Source organism: Ovis canadensis, chromosome 1 (assembly GCF_042477335.2).
Source record: "Ovis canadensis isolate MfBH-ARS-UI-01 breed Bighorn chromosome 1, ARS-UI_OviCan_v2, whole genome shotgun sequence".
In the NCBI taxonomy this organism is placed as follows: Eukaryota; Metazoa; Chordata; class Mammalia; order Artiodactyla; family Bovidae; genus Ovis; species Ovis canadensis.
Window position 1 is genome coordinate 201,335,316 of NC_091245.1, and position 18,207 is coordinate 201,353,522.

An 18,207-nucleotide genomic window follows, 5' to 3' on the forward strand; every position below is an offset into this window, starting at 1 on the left:
GTCAGACACGACTGAGCGACTTTCACTTTCATACTTTCACTTTTCCCCCTCCCTTCCAATTCTTTCCACATGGTCCAAGTCATCCTGGAATTTGCAGGACAAGTACTCAGAGTTGAGTGACCTGGGTTGATATTTCAGATCTGTCATGAATAAGTTCTTTGACCTCTAGACAATGATTTACTGTCCTTGGCCTCCATTTCTTTATCTATAAGACAAATGAGTAGGCTGAACCAAAGCTTTCCAAGCCAAGCTGATGATCCAAATCTCCTGGAAATCTTTAAGAAAATATAATCACAGCCTTTACACCAAGAGAGTCTGATTCCTCAATTTTAACAAGTTTCCTGTTGAATTGGACAGTCAGCCAGTAGACTAAATGATTTCTGACTCTTTCGTCATCCTCTGCTGCTGGTTGAAGGGCTGTCAGAAAGCTAATACAGCACCCCAGGCCTGCTGAACCTGATGTGTCATGAAATCAATAAGTTCTGGGACATTCATTAAATATGCTTTGCGCTCCCATTGACACAGGAGGTTGTATCAGCATCACTGATCCAGTCCCAGGTGGCTCAGATGGTAAATAATATGCCTGCAGTGAGGGAGACCTGGGTTCAATCCCTGGGTTGGGAAGATCCCCTGGAGGAGGGTATGGCAACCCACTCCAGTCTTCTCGCCTAGAGGATCCCCATGGACAGAGGAGCCTGTCAGGCTACAGTCTATGGGGCTGTAAAGAATCAGACATGACAGGGTGACTAAGCATAGCACAGCTGGTAGGACTGGTCTATGCTTCATGGAAATTTCCTGGGATTCTGTGGCAATTCTCTCATCGCTCATCCTCAGCTCTCCATAATGCAGCTTGACTCTACCAGGCTCGATGGTCAAAGTTCTCTGAAAAATGATACTTTCTTTGATGATTCATCATGGCTATTTTTCCTGTCTCTCTTCCTATATCCGTGTAATTTCTTCTTCAAGCTAATATAACTTGGTAGTGAAACTAGTACTTTTCAGAAGAAAAAAAAATTAGAAGTAGAATTGAAGAATGATGAAATAATCCTGAAATAAGCATTTTGTTGAATGCTTTTATACCAGGCACTTTGCCAAAAATAGGTAAAGACAAATAAAAGAATGTAGAATTTTTCAAAACTTTTTCTTGTCTTTTCTATGAAAGGCAATCAGCAAAATCCATCAAAATGATCTATCCTTTGATCCACACATTCCATTTCTGTGAAGTTATACTACTGAGACTCTTGCATATGTACAAAATGACATGTGCAAAGTTTCCTCTGCAGCCTGGTTTGTGGATAGCAAAAATTCAGAAACCGTGCAAAAGTCTAGGAATAGGAGACTCGTTAGGTATATCATGAGACACATACATGCAATGAAATATGATAAATATGTAAAAAATGAAGAAACATACTATGAAGCAAGGGTAAATATGTCATCATTTGTGTAAAAAAGGGGAGAATGGATAAGAATAAGTATTTTTGTTTGTACACACCTAAAGCAACTCCAGTACTTTGGCCACCTCATGTAAAGAGTTGACTCATTGGAAAAGACTTTGATGCTGGGAGGGATTGGGGGCAGGAGAAGAAGGGGACAACAGAGGATGAGATGGCTGGATGGCATCACGGACTTGATGGACACGAGTCTGAGTGAACTCTGGGAGTTGGTGATGGACAGGGAGTCCTGGCGTGCTGCAATTCATGGGGTTGCAAAGAGTCGGATATGACTGAGCGACTGAACTGAAAGCCACTCTAGAAGGATACACAGAAAAGGTTAACAGGCATCCCCTACAGGTAGGGAAGGAAGTGATGGTGGACACAGTGTATAGAGGTGTTTTACCATGCATCCTTGTGTGGATGCTCAACTCTTTCCTACCCTATAGACTGTAGTCCACCAGGCTCCCCTGTCCATGAGATTTCCCAGGCAAGAATACTGAATGGGTTTCCATTTTCTACTCCAAGGGATCTTCCCAACCCAGGGATCGAATCCACATCCTCCTGTACTGAGCCTCCTGCATTCCGGGTGGATTCTTTACTGCTGAGCCACCAGAGAAGCCCATTGTTTTACTATAAACCTTTTCAAAAGTTAAAGGTTAAAAGTAAAGTGGAACAGTTTGGAAATCTCTGAAATCCTGTCCGGGTACTCACTGCCTTAGTTCTCACCTTCAGGAGAAACATCGATCATGCCTTTATGAAACAGTTATGCATCCTGTCCTGATAAAGTATTTTACTCTTCTCCATTTGTTACTCTTGGTTACTATGATACATTAACTTCAGCCATTTAGTGTCAAAAATACAATAAAGTGTGTGAACCTTTTGACTTGTGTCCAGGCCAAGGTTTTAAATCTCAGCCTTTCTGGTTGAGACCCTCGTCAAGTCACCTTGTCAAGTCACCTTGTCATTCCACAAATCAGTCTACATGCATTTGCTAGATAGATGAGATACAGTTAACTGTAACAGCTGTTTGGAAATGCCTAAAACATTGATAACATTGAAGAATAAAAGACTCTATTACCATTCTTCTTGTTAATACTAAATAGAAGGGAAACCTTTGTACTAGGATCAGGGGATCAGATGATTACTGCAGTGGAACAATTAGCTCTGAGACTCCTTGCAGCCTGAGACTCAAAGGAAAGTATATTGGAATGATATGTACTCATCATCTGATCAAATAAAGCTTAGCAAGAGAGTACACATACATTTCTAATTCTAAATTTTAAGAAAAAAATCACTAGGGGGATCCTTATTTTTATAATGAACAATGAACAATAACTTCTCTGATGTCTAGCCCTAAATAGTTTCAGTCAAAACAAATGTGCTGAGGAAAGTTCAAGGACGTAAGTATTTGTTGTTGTTGAGCTTATTTTATATTGGAGTATAGCTGATTAACAATGTTGCAATAGTTCCAGGCACACAACAGAGTGACTCAGCCATACATATAAAGACATATGTATTTGTTTCCTTGCATTTCCTTGAGCTAGACTAGCCTGGGAGTCAATTGCCACACAGACAATATTCATGTCTGCTATTAATATTTTCCCTTGTAATGGACACTTTAGCCAGACAGTGAGAAAAAAGGACAGAGTAGAAAAGAGTGCTCCTAGGGACTTAGACACAGTCAGCTCTCTCTTGCAGGTGTCATCATCCTCAGAAAGGGTTTGCTTTGTGGTACATTCATAAGGTAAGAAACCAGTTCTGAATTGGACCTGATTCGTAAAGCCTAGGCAAATTTGTCTCTCTCTGAAAATGAAAGAAATGCTTCTTATCTCGTAATTGTTAAGGATCCATGCTCAGATAGAAACATCAACTTTTATTACCATCTTCAAAGCATTTCAGTGTAAGGAGGGGAATCCAGAAACCTTCTGCCCAGTGAGATATATAATTTCTAAGCCAGAGGGAAGCTCACACAGACAATAACAATACAACTAATATATTTAGTTGTTCCCAGTACAAGAGCAAGACACAGGGAAGCCTATAGTAAGAGAAGAGGGAAAAGGAGAGAGTATGAAAGCCAAATTAGTGTCATGAAGGCAATGACATCTTGCCACACAATGGGAAGTCCCAAACCTGCTTATTAAAGTCTCGTTCCTCACAATAGAACACAGGCTATAAAAAGGCCACGGGGAACCATTAATTAAATATTAAAAGATCAAATAGTTTTAGTCCCATTAGTTTGTATGTAATTTACATTCTCAAGTATAAATTTAGAGATAATTCCCCATCTCTAATCGCTTTCAACTTTCTGATAAGGTATCTGCAAATATAGAGTCCTACAGGGAGTTTAAATATATCTTTCCCCATGCAGATCAAGTATTGTTCCTTTCATAAGTTGCTTTTGAATATCACTCTCCACAACTAAAGCGATTATCATAATATACCTCAAGTTATTAGCCTTGAGGGGTACTTTTGTGGAGAGAAGGCAGTAGGCCATTTTTAGACATGTCTAAGCAATAATAGCAAATGAACAAAAGTAGGAGGAAAAGGTTATCCAAGCAGACTGATAGCAACTGGTGGAGGCCCTCATTATGTGACTCCTCATTCACTGTCCAAGGTCAGAGGCAGTGGATAGGTGGCACAAAGTGCCAGGAATCCTGGGTTCCAGGCCTGCCATGGCCCCTAAGTTGCCAAAGAAGAGAAGTCACATCAGTTCTGTGTGCCCTAGGGGTAGGATTAGATATTCTCTGAGGCCCTTCCTGGCTCGAAGCAAGAATGTCGCTAAGCTGTATCGGAAGGGCAAAGTCGCAGTAAATAAACGTTTGTCTGGAAGACAGAGGAAAGAACGCAACAACACAGAGTGACCCATAAAATAATGTAAGAGGTTTAAGGGACCAGATTAACTTGTTTTATGACCAGATATTCAGAGATGTGATCTAATTCACAATGTTATGATGCTAAGAATGCCTCTGGTTTGCCCTAAATTGTCATATATTTCCATATCCAACCTGAAACTCATATAATTGATCCTCCCTCTTATTATAGCATTAGGTGTCCACACCTGGCAGCTAAGAAATTGAGTCCATCTGCCTCAGTGAGCCAAGGAATAACTTTCCCTTCCAAGTTAAAAGATATGAACAAAAAGCAGCCTAAATATACAGCAAAACTTAAGTAAATTGTATTACATTTCCATGATACTTCTCTGGTGGCTCAAATGGCAAAGGATTTGCCTGCAATGCAGGCTATCTGGGTTCAATCCCTGGGTTGGGAAGATCCCCTCAAGAAGGAAGTAACTACCCATGCCAGTATTCTTGCCTAGAGAATCCCTAGGACAAAGGAGCCTGGTAGGCTACACTCCATGGGGCTGCAAAGAGTCAGACATAACTGAGCACCTGGACACACACAACAGATGTAACCCTATGTTTTACACAATAAAATGTACATGTAAGAAAAAAGTAAGAAAGGATATTCACCAAAAGGTATAAAAGCATATTTATATATTTTCGTTAGCTTTGAGCTATGGAATTATGAACCATCTTCAGTGAAATTATTTTAAAACCTTATAATAAAATGCAAGGCCAAGAAATTTTTCTACTCAGTCTTATTGCTCTTCTGCATTTGCTACATAGCCTTAAAATTCTTACACTGTAATAAATTGATTTCTTTTAAATCACTGCATGGGATCAAGAACTATGAATGGGAATTGGGAAACATCAACTCTAAACCCAGCTTTGTTCTTATTAGCTTCTTGGGCAAGTCAGTGGGCACTAAGTGTTAGGACTTCAGGTCAGCCACTGCCCCTCTCTGGGTCTTAGTTGCCACTAAAAATGAGAGTGTTGACTAGCAACTTGGTGTTCAAAGTGTGATCTGTGGACAGAAAGCATGAGTATTTCCATAGAGTGCATATAAATGCAGAATCTAAGGCCTCATCCCAGACCGACTGAATCAGACCAATATTCTAACACGCTTTCCAGGTAATCTGTTTGCATGATAAAGCTGAGAAGCACTGCACCAGATCATCACTGGACTAGAGCTCCCTTCAGCTCCAAGAAGTGATAACTTGTGATGTGATGAATGTTTCATAGGTCTGAGTCATTCAGTCCTGGTCTGATTTAATTATCCCTTGAGAAAATGAGTTAGCTTCCTTCATGTAAATCTCTTTGCTGAAATAAATAAATAAATAAATAAAAATGAATCTCTCTGCTGCTACATACCCTATATGTCTACATTTATACCTTACTTTAGAGGTCATGGTGAGGTCATGGGCATCTTAACGCCATTCTTTATTACCATTTACAGAAATGTGAATGCCAAATTAACCAAAAATAAAAAATAAAAAAAGAGGAAGAAAGTATTTAGAATAGCAAGAGGTGCTGTTTATGAAATGTTAATATATGTGTCTTACACTGTATTAAGAACACTTTAAAAAGTAGTCTATTTAAACTCTCAGATAAAACTGACGTTTTATCCATACTTTGAAGAGAAGAAATTTATGTATATCTATATACCACACACACATCTCCTCCCATTTCCTCAGCTACCACCACATCAACAGATCTGTGGTATACAAGGTAGTAAAACCATATCATTCCTTTATTTATTCAAACTAATATTTATCATTGTCTCAGTTGAACCCACAGTCTCATTTTCATTATCCTAGAATGCATTAAAGCACATTCATTATACTCATGTGCTAAAAAACAAGAAAGAAAGAAACCAAGAAAAAAAACCTCTTCGTATTCTGTCTCTTAGTCTGACAGAAAGTGAATGCTGACTGCCTTGGGAATGTAGCCCTCAGTTACCTCCTAAAGAGCCCTCGTGTCTACTTCAGACTCGCTGACAAAATTAGAAGAAGGTTTTCCTTCCCAAGCTCTTGAGAACTTAAAGTTGTTTTCTATAAACCTGGTGGAAAAGATGTTCGTCACATGAATCAGAGTCAGCAATAGAAAACCTTTACTAAAACATCCTAAGTTCAATTGTATGTTATGGTAGAAAGACCACTGGACTTAGAAGATACAGAGTCTAGCTACAGCTCTTACACTAATATCATATGACTTAGTCACTTAACTCCTCTGAAGCTTCTATGCATTTACTCCTAAAACAAGACTGATAAGCCTTTCTCTGCCTACCTCACAGTGCTGCTCCAGGGGACTGTCTCTTATAAGCTATGCAGAGCCACACAAATAAAAGCATCATGTAAATAAATAAAGAAAAGTTCTATTGTAACTTTACAAGAATTTACAGAATCTTGTAAACCAGATCTGTGTCAATTTAGCTAAGCTGTAACTACATTTTCTAGAATTCACTTTCTTGTCTGCTTCCAAATTAGTGTTGGCCACAACAGACATTTGTGTCAGACTTGAAAGGCAGAAGTGAAACATCAGTCATGTTCTTGCTGAAGATCAGGGCAGCCAATCATACCCCATTGTTCAGAGCTGCTGAACAATGCCATCTCTTGTTTGCTTGATGGCATGAAATGGGGTGGGGGAAGCCCCTGGACCTATAGCTTCTTTTGTTGCAGTCAGACTTCCTCCCTCAGAGCCTCCTTCCCTGAACTGAGTAAGTGTGCAGCTTACTCGGTGGAGAACACTGGCTTTTCCTGAAAATGACTCACATCTTCAAGTCCAAACTTGGTGGGAGAGCAACACAGGTTCCATTTTTCTGTGATGAGTGCTGCTGGATCGAAAGGAATTCTAATTCATCCATGTAGGTTCCCCTGTTCCCTAGTTCTACTACACAAGGGCCAGCTGGTTGATGTATACTGCCTCCAAACCCATCAACAGATGCAAAGACAACAGCTTTGCATAGATTTCTCAGGCAACTATCTTAATTGTACCAGCTTCCAATGATACATCTCTTATTCCATATCATTCATCACTGTTCTTCTCTCATCTAACCCTGATAGATACATTATCACCATTAAAAAGATGGACATTCTAAGGGATGCTTTGATTTTTATCCCAGATATATCTTACAACTAAACTTTGCATATTCAAAAAAGTTAATATGCTTTGGAAAACAAGCCATTTGCTTTACATAGGCAAAAACACACAAACACACACATAATAAGGAACATGCCAGTAATTTGTACATATGAGTCACTGGATATAACTAAGACTCACTGAATATAGGTAATGTGGATATATGTTTTCAAACACACACACACTGAGTCTCTTTAGTTACAACTTTATCTTAACCAAAGTTTAACTTTAAAAGCTAGAAAATCCAAGTTTATTAATTAAAACATTATAAATAGCCTCAAACTCTTAGCCACCACTTATTTAGGGGTTGAGTTGAAAAAAAAAAAATGTCAGTAAAGAGATGCTCCAAGTACCCGTGAAAATTCAGGTGGTCTCTGCTGCCACAGTGTACAATCCGCAGTTTATCCTCCTATTGTTTATAGCCTAGCCTATGAGCTCACTGCTAGTGTGTTGACAAGAAAGTTAAAGCATTGTTAAAGTAGATCTATAAACAGGAAGGAGAATTCAAGACAGAGAAAGGTACTGGAAACTAAGGATGTTTCTACTTGATCCAAATGTGAGAAGTCTGAAATATTTTTAACATTTGGATATATAAACACCACCCTCATTATGCACACATCTATTTACTACCCAGCTTTGATGCACAAGGAAGAAGCTGAGTTCCAGACTGTGACTCTATACTTCAAATGAAGTGCCTGCCCCTACACTATACTACCAGCATGCCCTGTATACCCTTGAGGTTCAGGTATTCTCAGCAATGCTTTCTATCCCATCACTCATGTCTTTTCCTAACAGAGCAAATACTCCCTCTGGGCTCCCAGCTTTATATTCTTCTAGCAAGTCTGGTTTTCTCTTCATGGAGCATTAACTTATTGAGGTCAGGTTTAGCAGGAATACAAAACTGAGGAGCCAAAGACCCATGGGAACTGGAGGACTTGCTTCTCTGGTGGTCAAAATAGACCCATAACTTCTCTGAAATTCAGATCCTTCACCTGTAATGTGAAGATAAAGATGCCTTCACAGTTATTGTAGCTATTACATGAGATAAGAAATGGGAAAACTGTTGATAAAATGTGGTATATGGAAGAATATTAGGATTTTAAAGAGAAGTCTTATGCAGTATTTAAGAACACTAATGGTTTTATGATTTTACCCGAGTGACAAAGTACTTCCGTGAGAGATAAGGCTTGTGATAGGGATTCGGGTAGAGAGCTGATTCAACGACACTTGGCAGCCTTGAAATCTGCTTTGGCGCTGGGACCTGTGTTTCTGGCTCCCTCTCCTCCATGGACAGCTGATCCGTCTCAGAAGGTTGGTCATCTTCCTCTCGTTTCAGAGACACAGGCTGGAATCCCTCAAAGCTCCCAATTCTTGACATTTCTTTAGCCTAAAACAAAGAAACAAAATTCTCAGGGGGAAAAAAAAAGTCACCTGTGTCTTAACTATGGCCCAAAAGCCCATGATGAAAAACCAAAGCTCCTGAAACTGACAAACCCACCTCACGTTAGCTGAACAGATGCACTGACGGATGGAGTTCAGTAACAGAGACTCTGTGAACATCAGGGGACATTTACCAGGGGACAGCAGCAGAGACTTTCTGGACAGAAAGAAAGAAGCTACAAGTAGTTTCATTTTCCCCATATTTAATTCCATGGAACGGGAAGGTAAACAAGGAAAGAAAAACAGGAAATTATTATCACTAGAAAATTTCTCTTCAAGTTTTTGAGGTGTTTTTTCTTGAAAGTCTACTAGCCTGTGAGCTTATTTAGGAGTTAAAAGCAATGATAATGCACTTGCTTATGTACTTCTTACTAATAGGGCACAGAAGCACTTAGAACTGAGTGCTTTCTTGTAACTGAAAAATTGCAATTCTAAAAATGTATCCTCAAGGACATATTGTACAACACAGCGAATATGACTGATATTTTATAATAGCTATAAATGAAATTTAATCTTTAAAAGTTGTGAATCACTACATTGTACATCTGCTACATACAACACTGTACATCAACTATATTTCAAAAGGAAAATTTTTAAGTAAAAAATAAAAATGTATCCTAAAGAAATAATCTAGACATGCCAAAAGATGTAAAAATAGAAGGTCGTGCATTACAACATTGTGTCTAATAGAAAAGAAAAAAACATAACTTCAAGTCTAACAGCAAAACATTCTATGTAATAGCAACATTAGACACTCACACAACATTGTGTCTAATACTACAGATATATATAGTGAAACTAAGTATCCATCAGCAGATAATTGGCTAAGACAAGAGTTATAGTGCACAAATACAATTTGGTCTTCAGAAATGTGAGAATATATTTTTACTACAGAATGATGACCAAAATGTAATGCTAATGGAAAAAAAATAAGTTATAAAATATTATGAAAATGTTATTCAAATTTGTTGCAATAATTTAGAAAGAAGGAAGGAAGGGAGGGTGGGTGGGAATGAGGGAGGCAGAAAGGAAGGGAAGAAGACATAATACCTGAACTTGCGTACATATATACATGTATGGTAGGACAGAGGTTAGGAAAAAAATCTAAAAAGAAGTAAAATAAAATATGAACAATGATCATCTCTGAAAATCTAGTGGTTACCAGTGGGGAGAGGGGAAGGGGAAAGGACCTGATAAGGTAAGGAATTAGGAGGTATTGACTACTATACATGGGCTTCTCTGGGAGCTCAGTTGGTAAAGAATCTACCTGCAATGCAGGAGACCCAGTTCAATATCTGATGTGGGAAGATCTGCTGAAGAAGGGATAAGCTACCCACTTCAGTATTCTTGGGCTTCCTTTGTGGCTCATCTGGTAAAGAATCCACCTGCAGTGCAGGAGACCTGGGTTCAATCCCTGAGTTGGGAAGATCTCCTGGAGAAAGGAAAGGATGCCCATTCCAGTATTCTGGCCTGGAGAGTTCCATGGACTGTATAGCCCAAGGGGTCACAAAGAATTGGACAAGACTGAGTGACTTTCACTTTCAACTACTATGTATGAAATAAAGAAGCTATGAGGACATATTGTACAGCACAGGAAATATAGCTGATATTTTATAACTATAACTGGGGTAACCTTTAAAAGTTGTGGATCACTATGTTGCTTACCTGAAATGTATATAGCATTGTATATCAAGTAGACCTCAACTTAAAAAAGACAATGATTGTCTCTGAATGATAGAGTTACTGCTACTGCTTCTGCTGATAGAGTTACAGGTGATTTTTATTTTCTGTTTTCATAAGTCTCTGGATGCTTACAATGACTACCTCTGACTTAACAGAAACAGAAACACAGTAGATTCACTAATATTTTGTACATTAAAAGAAGTATCACAAAGCAAAACAAAATAGAAGCTACATGCTAGCCTAGCAAAAGGTCTCCTTAACCAAGTGACCTTTCTCAAGCTGAGGCCACATAGTTACGGCTGCTGTGCACACATGCCCAATGCTACAGCGGAGGAAGTTCTCATGCCCAGCGTCACCATGGGACTGGGAATGCCATCTTTGTCTTAGGGCTCCTTCCCACAAATTCCATTTCCTTCCTCTTTGTGAAACAACAGAAAGTGAGACGCAGCGCCTGCCAGGAGCCAGCACGGGAGATCCCACCCATGACAAGGTCATGCGGAGAGGCCTGATGTCAAGGCGAGTCAGGTCTCAAGGGGTCCTCTGTCTGAGCATCTACCCCAAAACCAAAATCTGTCTGTTTACTGTCTGCTATACTATACTCTTCTGACATAACAGGGGGCTATCCCCGAAAGAGTTAATTCAGAGCTCCAGTTGACAGTCTCCTGTGTATAAAAAGAATGTCTCGGTTTAAACCCCTTTGATGGCTTTCTAACTTATCTGACCTGTCTTTACAACTTGTGGATTGTTTACAGGCCCCAACTGTGAGAGGCATGAAGCTCAAAACATCTTAAAGATATAGAGCCTTTTAGAGCTAAGAATTCAGAGAGGCAATGGCACCCCACTCCAGTACTCTTGCCTGGAAAATCCCATGGACAGAGGCGCCTGGTAGGCTGCAGTCCATGGGGTGGCTGAGGGTTGGACACGACTGAGCGATTTCACTATCACTTTTCACTTTCATGTATTGGAGAAGGAAATGGCAACCCACTCCAGCATTCTTGCCTGGAGAATCCCAGGGATGGGGAAGCCTGGTGGGCTGCCGTCTATGGGGTTGCACAGAGTTGGACACAACTGAAGTGCTTTAGCAGTAACAGCAGAGCTAAGAATTAGTTTGGTGAAGGGTTCCATTGTTGAGTTAATGTTTGCTGCCAGGCCTCCATATCCTTTATCTTTTAGGCACCTGGAAGGATATTAATCAATGTAATTGGGATGCAGAAATAGGAATATAGTAGTTTTGATGTTAGCAATAGTAGACATTTGAGTTAATGAACTTTCTCTTTGTTATAAATCACTGTACTCCACTTCTTGTTATAAACTGTTGTGTCCTTGCTATGTAAGAATGTAACTTTTTTTTAGTGCTTTCTGAGAGTGGCACCAGACTTTGGGAAGATCAACACTATTACCCTTATCAGAAAAGGGCTGTAAAATGTTAATTAGCATTCTGGCCGGAAGATGATGTAAATCATCTAAGACTTATGTATACAACTAGGTATGCAGAGAAAAAGCCTGGTCTCGATAAGAGTCAGGGCTGTTGACACTGTATAATTTTGTATTATCCATTGATCTCTATGTACAATCAAAAAGTGAAAAAAGCTTTTCAAACAATAAAGGATGGACCAGTTTCTCAGACCAGCTTCTCGAACTGGTTTCTTGGAAATCTGGCTCCCCCCATGGTGAGTCTCTCTCTCTGTCTCTCTTTCTCTGTCTCCCTCTCTCTCCTTTTCAGGCTGAATTCCCATCTGGGGCGTGAAGACTCTCTGAGGCTACTTACTTGCCCTGGCTTCTAAGATCCACGCGAGAGGGAGCCCAGGGCGGGGCACTCTCCGCTATTCAAGTGGGCACTGGTGGCCTAACTGTAGATGGTGCAAGTTCCTTCTCTGGAACTTTATTAGCTTTCTGCGTAAACCAAGCTATTCAGCCTCTTTTCTCCACTGAATTCTCCTACTATACTATTTCTTCCTAATCTCTTTTACATTTCTAAATAAATAAATTTTTCCTCACCTACTCCATCTCTCCTTCGAATTACCCTGGATCCACCAGGGCTGGACCCCAGCAAGTGCCTACCCACAGCAAATTACATTATTGAAACTGGGAATAATTAAAGTAGTCAAGGGTGGTAAAATAGTACTAGCATATAATTTATTGCTTAACCCTGGATCATGGAAAAAGCAAGAGAGTTCAAGAAAAAAACATCTATTTCTGCTTTATTGGCTATGCCAAAGCCTTTGACTGTGTGGATCACAATAAACTGTGGAAAATTCTGAAAGAGATGGGAATACCAGACCATCTGACCTGCCTCTCGAGAAACCTATATGCAGGTCAGGAAGCAACAGTTAGAACTGGACATGGAACAACAGACTGGTTCCAAATAGGAAAAGGAGTACGTCAAGGCTGTATATTGTCACCCTGCTTATTTAACTTCTATGCAGAGTACATCATGAGAAACGCTGGGCTGGAAGAAGCACAAGCTGGAATCAAGATTGCCAGGAGAAATATCAATAACCTCAGATATGCAGATGACACCACCCTTATGGCAGAAAGTGAAGAGGAACTAAAGAGCTTCTTGATGAAAGTGAAAGAGGAGAGTGAAAAAGTTGGGTTGAAGCTCAACATTCAGAAAACAAAGATCATGGCATATGGTCTCATCACTTCATGGGAAATAGATGGGGAAACAGTAGAAACAGTGTCAGACTTTCTTTTTTTGGGCTCCCAAATCACTGCAGATGGTGACTGCAGCCATGAAATTAAAAGATTATTACTCCTTGGAAGGAAAGTTATGATCAACCTAGATAGCATATTCAAAAGCAGAGACATTACTTTGCCAACAAAGGTCCATCTAGTCAAGGCTATGGTTTTTCCACTGGTCGTGTATGGATGTGAGAGTTGGATTGTGAAGAAAGCTGAGCACCAAAGAATTGATGCTTTTGAACTGTGGTGTTGGAGAAGACTCTTGAGAGTCTCTTGGATTGCAAGGAGATCCAACCAGTCCATTCTGAAGGAGATCAGCCCTGGGATTCCTTTAGAAGGACTGATGCTAAAGCTGAAACTCCAGTACTTTGGCCACCTCATGTGAAGAGTTGACTCATTGGAAAAGACTCTGATGCTGGGAGGGATTGGGGGCAGGAGGAGAAGGGGATGACAGAGGATGAGACGGCTGGATGGCATCACTGACTGGATGGACATGAGTCTGAGTGAACTCCAGGAGGTTGTGATGGACAGGGAGGCCTGGTGTGCTGCGATTCATGGGGTCGCAAAGAGTCAGACACAACTGAACAACTCAACTGGACTGAACTGAACCCTGGATACTTCTGAGCATGAAAAAAGTGCTATTAACACTTATGCTAGGATGATAGGTGTAAAGCAGCATTGTCTCAGGCAAATGTGGACATACATAGTCACCCTGAGGGGCTTGAATGGAGGGAACACATGGCTGGTCAGAGACTCACAAGCAAAAAGCCCTCTGCTGATCACATGACAGGTTATTTCCTCTGATTCTCCCAGCAACCCTAGAATGATGGATTGGTTTCCATCTCTCTGAGGATCCCAGAGTTGATGGGATGCCACCCACCCAACCCCCACCCCAGGCGGTGCTAGTGGTAAAGAACCTGCCTGCCTATGCAGGAGACATAAGAGACTCGGATTCAATCCCTGGGTCGGGAAGATCCCCTGGAGAAGCAATTGGCAACTCATTCCAGTATTCTTGCCTGGAGAATCCCATGGACAGATAAGCCTGGCGGTCCATAGAATCCATAGGGCTGCAGAGAGTCGGACACGATAGAAGCACCTTAGAAAGCATACATGCATCCACACACGCATCCACACACGCATCCCAGGGCATGCTTGGAGAGGAGAGAAAGCACCTGGACTCCCACTCAGGACTCCCACTCAGGACTCCCAACCACACTCAAGGTCCACAAGCCTGCATGATGCACGCTGTCTCACAACAGGAAGGGTTTCACTGAGTTTTCAGATAAGTTTTTCAAGTTATTGGCCTGTGAGAAATACAAGGACACGCATGGAGAAGCAGGAGGATTTGTGTGTGTGTGTGTGTGTGTGTGCATGAGAGAGAGAGCAAGCACAGAGGCACTGTAGCCTCCCTGTTAGTTGCATGCTCTATTTTTGCAGGTCTGCCACCTCTTACAGAGGCTTTTGGAAGGAAGTGTGTTTCTAGAGTTCCCTGTAACCTGTGAAGGGAGATTTGTGCCTTTGGGAAAGGAAAGCCTGCTTCTGTATTTGCTGCACTGTGTGAACTGGAGCCTAACAACAGACATCTGTGAAAAGCTCCAGTGCCTGGAAAACAGAGGGAGGATTTAATTAGCACCACTTCCTCTCCCTCAGGCTGTCTTCTCTGGAAACACTCGGGGATGAAAAGTTGAAGCACTTAGAGACTGAGCTTTTGAGATCCAGGAAAGAAGGAAACTCTCCTCCGCTCCAGTTAAATTCTGACAGCCGTGAATAGCGGGAACACAGCACAGAGACCTCAGTCCAGGAGTCCAGCTCTGTTTCTGGGGACATATTCGCAAGGACAATGAACTTACCTCCCTTTAACAACTTCCAGGATATAAGAGAAGTATCATACATTGAAGCAGCCCCCTCCATGCCACTTGCCCAGACGCTGTTTATTCCCAATTCAATAAGACATTGCATCCTATCTCTGCTTAACCATACTATATACATTGAAATACTAAAAGCTTTGTGCCTGGATAAATTAGGCTGCCCCATATCAGACCCATCCAGAGCCATTTAGAGTTGAAAAGGATTATTGTTCCCTAAGATTGCCTAGTAAATTGATCTTAGCTTGTGGTGCCCAAGAGAGTCAAGGCAGAATAATTTCTTAGGGAAGCAAAGGGTCAAGGTTTAGAAAAGAATTTCATCCATATTTTTTGACCTGATTTTCTCATTTTAAGGAATTCATATCAATGGAGGAAACAGACAAAACAGGCTTCATCTTGAAAGCAGGACTCCATCTTGGGCCGGACTGTGGACTTTGAGCTATATGCCCAGTATCTATGGAAACGACATACCAACTGGAAAACCAGACTCTCCGCCTCCTTGGAAGAGCCCCAGGGCTTGTACCTAGACTCTCCTTCACCTAAACGAATACCCTAATTACCTGTGTAACCAAATAGAATCATAAATTCTATTATGCTTATTGGGGTATGACCACAGGCCTATTGATAAATGTCTGCTGTTAACTACCTAGGCTTAAGGCATATGAACCACGGGTTAACTTTTATCGTATCTTTCTTTTCCTTTGTTCAGACTGCTGCTGCTGCTGCTGCTGCTGCTGCTAAGTCGCTTCAGTTGTGTCTGGCTCTGTGCGACCCCATAGAGGACAGCCCACCAGGCCCCCCTGTCTCTGGGACTCTCCAGGCAAGAACACTGGAGTGGGTTGCCATTTCCTTCTCCAATGTATGAAAGTGAAAAGTGAAAGTGAAGTCGCTCAGTCATGTCCGACTCTTCACGACACCATGGAATGCAGCATTCCAGGCTCCTCCGTCCATGGGATTTTCCAGGCAAGAGTACTGGAGTGGGGTGCCATTGCCTTCTCCGTTGTTCAGACTAGTTTCAGAGAATTTGGGGAGGTGGGTTTGAGCACGTACCCTTAGAGTATATAAGTTTTTCACAAAAACTGGTCAGGGTCCTAGGCTAAGGCCAAGACTCTGCCTTGGGCCCGCCGGTATAATAAACTGCACTCCACTATCTGCATTGTCCTTCTGAGTGAGTTTGTTTCCCGGAACGCATGTCTGCAATATAATGACGCATCACCAACTCAATGGACATGGGTTTGGGTGGACTCTGGGAGTTGGTGATGGACAGGAAGGCCTGGCATGCTGCAGTTCATGGGGTTGCAAAGAGTCAGACACGACTGAGTGACTAAAAAAAAAAAGAAAAGAAAGAAAGAAAGGAAGTAAAGCCCTACAATACTAATTGCATGTTCTAGGCAGTAATGAAAAATTGGAAACCCACTGAACACCCAATGGTCAAGGAATTTCCTAGCTACCTAAATGACACTGAGCAGATCCTGAAAATAACAGCCCTTAAAATAATTTGTACAAGCACTACAGCGGCACGGAGTAAAGGATGTATCACTTGGGACAAGAAAAGCAAAGAGATTTTCTGTGGAAATGATTGAATTGTTTTTATGTTGGTAAAGACTAGAGGGAAAATATTTGTATGTATCGAGGTAGAGGGATAATAAGTGAATTTCTGCTTTAAAAAATTAAATCATGTTAGCACTCCTTTTGTAATAAAATATATGAATTAATCTGTTGGTTCACAAAGTCAGGAGCTTCCTGGGTGAAATCTGAAGCTTGCTCCTGTACAGAAAGGGCAGGAAGAGACCATAGAGAGAAGCAGACCACTCCAAATTGACCAGTGGCAGAATTCATAAGCAAGAGAACTTACCAAGTCTTGTCTTGGGTGGCCACAAGGTACGTGAATCTCCACACCCACCTGCTGGAAACTTAAAAGCTTATAGAGAGGCCTTAACTGGTCCAGCCACATCTTCAGTCCAGATGGTCTCAACACCACATTGCTCTCTCAAGGCTACCTCTGGACAAGGGCTCCCACTTTGGGGATGGTGGGTGAAAGGTACATGGAACATTGCAAAGATGTGGTGGAGGGTCCATTGCTCAGTTCACTTACTGGCCAGCTAGTCACCATGCCCTCTGGAGGACCTCCTCCAGCAATGTCAAATAAATACATAAAGAAGTGCCACTCTCCCTTTGGTCAGACAACAAGAATTGTATATTATTTCTCAGCTGCCAGAAATTTCAGAGCTAAATTTAATATCATATTGCAGTAAATAACTTATTTCTGGATCCTGGTCTACATATGCCTGCCTCCTTCAGTACCTGCTATTGTATCTGAGACTTTTTCTAAGAATATTTCAGAAGCATATAGAGCATAAGTGATAGCTAGAGAATTGTTGCCTAGTCCAGTTCCTTCATTTTGCAAGGTTTGGAACATTGATGTAAAAGACCTGCCCAGGGTCATACAGCTGAATAGATTCAAAACATGAAATCAGACTCCAGGACTCTAGTCCATTGCTACCCATTGTAACATTTTAAAGAGAAGCAGTTATCATACTTACAAACTGATAAACTGAAAATGCTTTTGCCAGCTGTCTACAGCCAGTCAGGCTTGTTTTGCTCTAAGATGGGAGAAACAACTCCCACAAATCAGGCTTCTCCCAGCTTTTCCCCATCAGCAGCCCACAACTAGCCCTGCAAGGTGAAGCTTTCTCCTTTGCCTGGCATCAGACTAACCTATCCATATGCATAGGGGCACAGTGCTTGGGTCCACAAAACTTGTAGGGGCTCAGGAAATGTTTTAATGTATTTTAAAATCATAAGCAGAGACATCACTTTGCTGACAGAGGTACGTATGGTCAAACTTACCGTTTTTCCAATAGTCATTTACATTTGTGACCATCGGACCATAAAGAAGGCTGAGAGCTGAAGAATTAATGCTTTTGAACTGTGGTGTGGGAGAAGACTCTTAAGAGTTCCTTGGACAGCAAGGAGATCAAACCAGTCAATCCTCAAGGAAATCAACCCTGAATATTCATTGGAAGAACTGATGCTAAAGCTGAAGTACCCCAATACTTTGGCCACCTGATGTGAAGAGCCAACTCATTGGAAGAGACCCTGTTGCTGGGAAAGACTGAGGGC

At 41.2% G+C, this 18,207-nt stretch overlaps 1 protein-coding gene across 3 annotated transcripts in view; it reads right to left on the reverse strand.

Annotated features, from left to right (window-relative positions):
- TPRG1 (tumor protein p63 regulated 1) overlaps positions 1-18,207 on the reverse strand; it is a 358,974-nt gene that overhangs the window by 114,175 nt on the left and 226,592 nt on the right. For all 3 annotated transcript variants that reach the window (XM_069558084.1, XM_069558094.1, XM_069558103.1), the window contains one exon: positions 8,565-8,798. In XM_069558084.1, coding sequence (XP_069414185.1) covers positions 8,565-8,798 — 234 coding nt within the window. The remainder of the gene's footprint in view (positions 1-8,564; positions 8,799-18,207) is intronic.